General features: G+C 45.2%; 3 protein-coding genes across 3 annotated transcripts; 1 reads left to right on the top strand and 2 right to left on the bottom strand.

Moving 5' to 3' along the window:
• Nucleotides 1-1,282: 1,282 nt before the first annotated feature.
• LOC118717136 (ferritin light chain-like) lies at nt 1,283-1,998 on the bottom strand (the record flags this gene model as incomplete). Its single annotated transcript, XM_036434881.2, is given in 2 exon segments — nt 1,283-1,350; nt 1,353-1,998. Coding segments are annotated over 2 exon segments (699 nt in total), but the record flags the coding sequence as incomplete, so codon positions are not given.
• A 2,731-nt stretch (nt 1,999-4,729) lies between these two features.
• On the top strand, nt 4,730-5,277 carry LOC118728504 (40S ribosomal protein S12-like). The gene has a single exon (XM_036455029.2). It carries the CDS (start codon nt 4,832-4,834, stop codon nt 5,228-5,230), a length of 399 nt encoding a protein of 132 aa, XP_036310922.1. The 5' UTR covers nt 4,730-4,831; the 3' UTR covers nt 5,231-5,277.
• A 1,956-nt stretch (nt 5,278-7,233) lies between these two features.
• Nucleotides 7,234-8,339, bottom strand: LOC118728483 (U3 small nucleolar ribonucleoprotein protein IMP3-like). The gene is given in 2 exon segments (XM_036455008.2): nt 7,234-8,285; nt 8,287-8,339. Coding segments are annotated over 2 exon segments (699 nt in total). The 3' UTR covers nt 7,234-7,639.
• Nucleotides 8,340-8,349: the final 10 nt, after the last annotated feature.

Here is an 8,349-nt window from a genome sequence, read left to right as displayed (position 1 = left end):
GGGGACTCTGGAGGCAGGTGCACCTGGGGATTGGCCCCGCCATGTCACATGCCTGCTGCCCTGGTGGGGCTGAGGGGACTGGGTGCTGCCATCTTTGAGGATGTAGCAGTCAATTAGCATATTCCCTCCATATTGGCTATGGGTGCCACCATCTTTGTGAGGGTGCAATGGTAAATTAGCATATACCCTCTTTATTGGATAGGGTAGAAGAGATATAAAAGCCTGAGCGACTGTTATGACCTAACAACTGGAACAACTGGTCGCTATGACACACACTGACCACCAAGGAGCAGAATCTCAATTCTGGAGCTGTCCCCTGGTAGTCAGTGTGCTCCCAGAGCCAACCTCCCACAGCCCTTCTCTTTACCCAGCCAGCCCCCCATTGGCCCTGATTGGGGGGCTGGCCAGCCAACCTCCTAAGGGACCTCACCTGTGCACAAATTTGTGCACCGGACCTCTAATAAAAGCATAAGAGGAATAGAAAAAAACAGGGCACCAGTTTCATAAGACTTTTGTTTCATTTGTCTGTTTAATCTTTCTAGGAAGCTGGCCTAAGTTAGGATGACACACAAATATAATTTTGCATGATTTTATTTTTAAAAAATATATTTTATTGATTTTGTACAGAGAGGAAGGGAGATAGTTAGAAACATCGATGAGAGAGAGTCATCGATCAGCTGCCTCTTGCACACCCCCCACTGGGGATATGCCCACAACCAAGGTACATGCCCTTGAATGGAATTGAACCCGGGACCTTTCAGTCTCCAAGCCGACGCTCTATTCATTGAGCCAAACCGGTCTCGGCTAATTTTGCATGATTTTAATTAAGCTGAGGCTTATAAGTGGCAAGCTGTTTTTTAAAAAATGTATTTTTTATTAATTTCTTATACTTATGTATTGTCTTTATAGAAAAGTTAAAAAATACTGAAAAGCACAAAGAATCATTGATTGGCTGCCTTCTGCAAGCTCCCTGCTGGGGATCAAGTGCACAACCGAGGCATGTCCCTGACTGACTGAGAATCGAACTGTAACCTCCAGCTTTACAAGTTGACGCTCAATAACTGAGCCACACTGGCTGAACCTGCCTTCTATTTTTATTTTTTTACACTTATTTATTTTTATTTTTTTCTGCAAAAAGCTTTATTGTTTAATTTGATCCGATTCAGGGGAGAGGGCTCCAGGGTGGTTAAAAGAATGGCTAGTAGCTTTGGGAAGAGGCTCAGGTAAAAGCCAGAGACACTAGGGGGATGCAGAGGGGGGCGGGGGCCTCTGAAAAGTTTCTGGGCTCCAAAGGCTCCTAGTCATGTTTGAGGGAGAGCCTTTTGAAGAGATACAGGCCCAGCCCAGCCTGGGGGCAGCCAGCCTGTGGATGTTAGTTAGGTGGTCGCCCATCTTCTTGATCAGTTTCACCTCCGCATCCAGGAAGTGGTTCTCCAGGAAGTCGCAGACATGAGGGTCCGCACGTGTAGAAGCCAGGCCATTCAGCTCCAAAAGAGCCTGGTTCAGGCTCTTCTCCAGGGCCAGGGCAGCTTCCATGGCGTCCTGAGTTTTGGACCAGTCATCCTGGGAAGGTTCTCGGTAGAGAACGCAACAGTCTCGCAACTTTAACAAATGCTCCACGCCCTCTGGCTTCTCCGCCAACTCTCGGAAGAAGTAGCCCACACTGTCCAGAGCCACATCCTTGCAGTCGAAATAGTAGCCCAGAGCGAGGTACGTGTAGGAGGCCCACAGGTGCAGGTTGACCAGGCGATTGACTGCAGCCTCCACCTCAGGGGAATAATTCTGAGGAATTTGGAGCTCATAACCATTCAGCAATGAGGTGTTAAGGTAGAAAAAAACCAAACCAAACCAAACCAAACCGGTGTTTTGGCTGGTCCTGGAGGTGGTGCTGAAGGCGGTGACTGGATGAGACGCAGGAGAGTGGCTGGAAGAACTGGCGTCCCTCGGTCTGTTCCGTCCAAACACTGTTGAAGCAAGAGACAGATCCGGGATCTCTGAGAGCCCTACTGCCTACACTTATTTATTATATTTCAATCCTCACCCCAAGATATTTTTCCATTGATTTTCAGAGAGAGTGGAAGAGAGAGGGAAAGACTTAAATATTTTTGTGAGAGAAACACATCGATTGGTTGCCTCCTACATGTACGCAGACCAGGGACCAGGCCGGAGAGGAACCTGCAAGCCAGGTATGTGTCCTTCGGTCTGCAGGCCAGCACTCTATCCACTGAGCCAAACTAGATAGAGCCTGCCTTCTATTTTATTTTTAATTTAAAAAAGTATATTTTTATTTATTGGGTCGGCAACTAAGTAATTGCGGGTTTCACACATATGGCTTCAGTTGAATTTTTAGGTTTGCAGACGTAGTACAAATGTAAAACACATTTTGTTATTTGATAGTTGGCTATTCAGCTATTAATCAGTAAAAAAAGTTTTTTGATCTGTTTTGTAGTTTTCGTTTGGCGTTCATTGAAAAATGGAAAATCAAAAGGAACATTTTCGTCATATTTTGCTTTTTTATTTCCTCAAAGGGAAAAATGCATCGCAAGCTCATAAAAAGTTATGTGCTGTTTATGGTGACGAAGCCTTAAAAGAACGGCAGTGTCAAAATTGGTTTGCCAAATTTTGTTCTGGTGATTTTTCACTCAAAGATGAAAAACGCTCTGGTCGTCCAGTTGAAGTTGATGACGCCCTAATCAAAGCAATAATCAATTCGGACTGTCACAGTACAACACGTGAGATTGCAGAGAAGCTTCATGTATCACATACATGCATTGAAAATCACTTAAAACAACTTGGCTATGTTCAAAAACTCGATACATGGGTTCCTCACGAACTGAAAGAATCACAGTTAACGCCACGCATTAGCAGCTGTGATTTGCTAAAGAAACGTAATGAAAATGATCCATTTTTAAAACGACTGATAACTGGTGATGAAAAATGGGTTGTTTACAACAATATCAAGCCGAAAAGATCGTGGAGCAGGCCAGGTGAACCAACTCAAACAACATCAAAAGCTGATATTCATCAAAAGAAGGTTTTGTTATCAGTTTGGTGGGATTACAAAGGAATTGTCTACTTTGAACTCTTACCACCCAACCGAACGATGAATTCTGATGTCTACATTGAACAACTAACGAAATTAAACAATGCAGTTGAAGAAAAGCGGCCCGAATTGACAAACCGAAAAGGTGTTGTATTCCATCATGACAATGCAAGGCCACACACATCTTTGGTCACTCGGCAAAAATTAATGGAGCTTGGCTGGGATGTTTTGCCACATCCACCATATAGTCCTGACCTTGCACCATCTGATTACTTTTTGTTTCGATCTTTACAAAACTCCTTGAATGGTAAAAATTTCAATAATGATGATGATGTCAAATCATACCTGATTCAGTTTTTGGCTAATAAAAACCAGAAGTTTTTTGAACGTGGGATTATGATGCTGCCTGAAAGATGGCAAAAGGTCATTGATCAAAATGGGCAATACATTACAGAATAAAGTTATTTACTTCCATGAAAAAATTGTCTTTGATTTTCTTTAAAAAATCCGCAATTACTTAGCTGCCGACCCAATATTTTAGAGAGGAAGGGATAGGGAAAGAGAGGTAGAAACATCAATGACAAGAGAGAATCACTGATTGGCTGCCTCCTGCACATCCCACACTGGGGATCGAGCTCACATCCTGGGCATGTGTCCTGCCCGGGAATGGAATGGAACTGTGACCTCCTGATTCATAGGTTAATGCTTAACTGCTGAGCCACACCAGCCAGGCCTGCCTTCTATTTTTTTAAAAATATATTTTATTGATTTTGTACAGAGAGGAAGGGAGAGGGATAGAGCTAGAAACATAGATGAGAGAGAAACATCGATCAGCTGCCTCCTGAACACCCTCTACTGGGGATGTGCCTGCAACATGCCCTTGACTGGAATCGAACCTGGGACCTTTCAGTCCACAGACCCACGCTCTATCCACTGAGCCAAACCGGTTTTGGCCTGCCTTCATTTTTAAAGGAAATTGATTGATTGATTTGAGAATTGTTCCACTTATTTATGCATTCATTGGTTAATTCTTGTATATACCTTGATCAGGAAACGAACCTGCAACCTAAGCATATTAGGGAACAATGCTCTAACCAACTAAGCTACCTGCCCAGGGCCACGGGTCCTGCCTTCTAGAGACACCAAACTGTCTTTTCTTGTGATCCCTAACACTGGGAGCCCTGAGAACACCCCTCAAATGAGAGGAGATTGTGCCTAGCAATCACAATTGAGGAATAGTAAGATTTCCTCTCCTTCCATTTCTAAAGAGACTGAAAAAAAAAAAAACATGTCCCTTGTTGTCACGAGTGAATGTGACTTGAATGTGGGCCTTGGATAAGTTCTAGTTCCCATTCTGTCTCCCAAACTGAAAAGGTATGGACAGCACCATCTGCCTTAGAGGTTGCTGGGAAGAGCAAATGGCAGCTTAGCACAAGCAGGGCATCAGTGAGTGTTAGTCAAGCCTTGGTAGCTCAATGCCTGCTCCTTGCTCAAACATTCATATAACATTGCCCAGTGATGCTGCTTCTCTGCTGGCTTGAAAATTCAAATTCAGGGTCTCTCTCTAAACCCTGACACATCTTGAGGTTAGCTCTTTCTTTCAATATGTTTTGTTGGCATTTGGGATTTTCTCCCTATTTCTGGGCTATACAGTTCTTTCCAGGTTACTTTGTAAGCAATTTGAGAGTTTTGAGAATCACCTTTTGCTCTTTCCCTGCCGCCGCGGAGTTGCGCGGAGGCGGAGCCTTGGGTGCGTTCAAGATTCGGCTCTACCCATAACCCACCGCCATGGCCGAGGAAGGCATTGCTGCTGGAGTTGTAATGGACGTTAACACTGCTTTGCAAGAGGTGCTGAAGACCGCCCTTATCCACGACGGCCTCGCGCGCGGAATCCGCGAAGCCGCCAAAGCCTTAGACAAGCGCCAAGCCCACCTTTGTGTACTTGCATCCAACTGTGATGAGCCCATGTACGACAAGTTGGTGGAGGCTCTTTGTGCTGAACACCAGATCAACCTCATCAAGGTTGAGGACAACAAGAAACTAGGGGAATGGGTAGGCCTCTGTAAAATCGACAGAGAGGGAAAACCCCATAAAGTGGTTGGCTGCAGTTGCGTGGTGGTTAAGGACTATGGCAAAGAGTCTCAGGCAAAGGATGTCATCGAGGAGTACTTCAAATGCAAGAAATGAACAAATAAACTTGGCTTTTGTTTAAAAAAAAAAAAAAAAAAAGAGAGAATCACCTTTTGCTCAAACCCTTTGAGGGGGATCTAGGAGGAACTTCGGGCTGTGACTAGATTTTCAATGGACTCACCAAAGAAGTTTAACCCAACCTTGACCCTGGAGTCTTCTCAGCTGCCCCGTGAAGATTCAGCTGACACTGAAGCTGTCTCAGATGTACTAGCAAAGAACCTTGGTAACTTAACTCTCAACCTAGTACCAAATACCCTTCCTTTTTACAGAACGTTCATTCCAACAGTAGGACAAAGTAAAAAACTTACAGGAGCTTGGACTAAGGCCATAAAAAAAACTTAAATGCCTTGGCCCAGCCTCAGCCCAAGCCATGCTCTCAATAGATGTGGAGTGAGGACATTGGCAACTGATCAGGAAAAAAGGATAAGTTATTAGATACTGCACTAAGTATCTAGTTCAAAAAGACCCACAGGAAAGAAAACAAAACTGAATTAAGATTCAGGAAAAAAATTTATTTTTATTCTCAGAGGGATAGTGAAACAAGGAAGGGGTTAGGATAGAAGCAATAGGAGAAAGCCTAGGCAGTGCTACTTTGCTCTCCAGAACTACAATATTATAGGAAAGAAATGAGCCTAGGCTGGGCTGCTGTCAGCTCACTGGAAAGTCAGAGAAGAGGGGACCTTGGAAATAGGTTCTGGAGATTAGCCCGGGATGAGCTACTGCTATTACTCCTCATTGCTTCCGGGTTGCAAGTCTTGCAGGGTCCCTTAGAGTTTACGTGATGTGTGCCTGTCAGGAAAGGAGAGGGGGAAGGGATAGGCTCAGGTGTGCTCCTGGGAGGGAGCACACCTAGATTAAAAAAATGTAGATGCAGTTGTCATTATTGCCTATATCATGGAGATCATTCTGGTAATATTAGCATGGAGAATAATTATGACATGGAATCGATTTAGCCTTAAACCTTAATCTTGTGCTTTTTTTCTTGCTAGTAATTTTAATAAATATGTTTTAAATTTATTTCAGAGAGAGCGATAGGGAGAAATGGAAACTTCATTGATGAGAAGCATTATCAGCTGCCTCCTGCACACCCCCTACTGGGGTTGGAGCCTGCAACCTGGGCATGGTACCTGACCGGGAAAAGAACTGTGACCTCCTGGTTTATGGGTGGACATTCAACCATAAACAGCGCCTCATCTGCTGGGCTCTTGCTAGTAATATTAAGGTCGTTATGCAGCAGATGGGCAAACTACTCTATGCTAGGATAGATGTATACAATATTTTGATAACTTACAATAGAAGTTCTGTGCTATCTTTAATTTATAAGGCATCTATGTAGTGTGCATTTGAAAATGACTTCAATATACAATACTTCAGTTCCTTTTTATTTGACTCAAAAAAGCACTTATAAGTCTTGTGTGTTGTGTTTTAGAAACCTGAAGTCAGCAAGATGAAACCCACCATCAAGAATTAGAAGCAAGTAACTTGTGTGGAAGTTACATTTATTGATAGAGCATGGCTTGGGCTGAGGCTGGGCCAAGGCATTTAAGTTTTTTTTATGGCCTTAGTCCAAGCTCCTACTTTGTCCTACTGTTGGGAAGAACGTTCTGTTAGAAAAGAAGGGTTCTTGAGCAAAGAAGACCTACAGATATGACCCTATGTGAAAAAACCAGACAGGCAAAATTTTGCACTTACAAAGTAGTTGAATTATTTATTGGCATTAAAAAAGCATTCCTTTAAACACTAAACTCTCACCCCATCTTATGAAAACTTAAAACAAAATTCTCCATAGTCATACACAAGTTAATCACCAGGAGCAAGAATTCGAGTTAAATTAACGGTTCTGCTGAGAAAACAAGGGGAAAGCGGGAGTGGGCGCAAAGTTCTTGCTTTCACACTAGAATATTAAAGAAATGTTTTATTCATTTTTTACAGAGAGGAAGGGAGAGGGATAGAGGTTCAAAAACATCCATGATAAACATCGATCAGCTGCCTCCTGCATACCCCCTACTGGGGATGTGCCCGCAACCAAGGTACAAGCCCTTGACCAGAATCGAACCCAAGACCTTTCAGTCCGCAGGCCAATGCTCTATCCATTGAGCCAAACCGGTTAGGGCCACACTGCAATATTAAAGGTACAATAATCTAACAATTCCTAGCTTAGCACAAAACCGCTTCCCATTGTTTCAAGGCAGACATTTAATTATCAATAGTCCAAGGGCTAAGGAAATTTTCAAATAACAGGAGCATACCCTTTGGTTGTAAGCGTGGCCTGCAGCTAAGGAGCCAAGTTCTTAAGAACCGGTTGACACACTCTTGGGAAAGCGAATTCACAGAATCTCCAGCATCCGGTCTCAGCCTCCAGTCTATAAAATGCGGCACTGGTGAGGGGGTGGGGAGGAAAGACAGCTAGGCGTCCAGATCGAAGTCATCGCGCTCCTCATTGTACTCCAGCACGTGCCGTTTGATCTTGGACGAGTCAACCCAGGTGACGAAGTCCTCCATGCTGCGTGTGACAAGAAAGGCGGGGTCGGTGACCACGTCGGGGCCCACGCGCACGTGGCCCTGCTCCACGAAGGCCACGGCGGCCTGGAGGTGCTGTGCCATGCGCAGCTTGAGGAGCACGGTGGGCAGGCGGCGGCGGCAGAAGGACGAGGCCGTGACGAAGTCGCAGAGTTCGAGCGAGCTGCGCGTGGGCACCAGGCCAAGGGCGTACAGCTTGTCCAGCAGCGCAGCCGAGGAGCGGACGCGAAACGGGTCGCGCTCGGGCAGGTCGCGCAGGCGCCGCGCCAGCTCCCGCACGGATCGGCTCAACTGGTTGTAGCGCGTGTAGTCCTCGCGCCGCTGCAACCGATAACGACGCAACACGCGCAGTTCGTGCAGGTTTTGGTCAGTGACCTCCCAGTTCAGGAAGTCCACCTGTTTCAACAGCTTCTGCTCGTGGAACTTAAGCTTCCTCACCATGATAGCGAATGGCAGCTCCCTAAGACCCCGGGATGGCAGTGAGTTCCGGCTTCCGTGCAACTTCCGCCTTGGCGCGAGAAGACCTGGCTGCCTTCGCAACTGGGCCAATGAGAAAAAGGCTCACTATCATGTCTCCGATTTCCATTGGTGAGAGT

Source organism: Pipistrellus kuhlii, unplaced genomic scaffold (assembly GCF_014108245.1).
Source record: "Pipistrellus kuhlii isolate mPipKuh1 unplaced genomic scaffold, mPipKuh1.p scaffold_m20_p_1, whole genome shotgun sequence".
NCBI classification, from domain to species: domain Eukaryota; kingdom Metazoa; phylum Chordata; class Mammalia; order Chiroptera; family Vespertilionidae; genus Pipistrellus; species Pipistrellus kuhlii.
Note: the sequence above shows the minus strand (reverse complement) of the source record. Positions and strands in the feature narration are given on the sequence as shown.

Coding starts and splice junctions, on each gene's coding strand:
- LOC118728504 (XM_036455029.2), top strand. CDS start 4,832: ATGGCCGAGGAAGGCATTGCTGCTGGAGTTGTAATGGACGTTAACACT.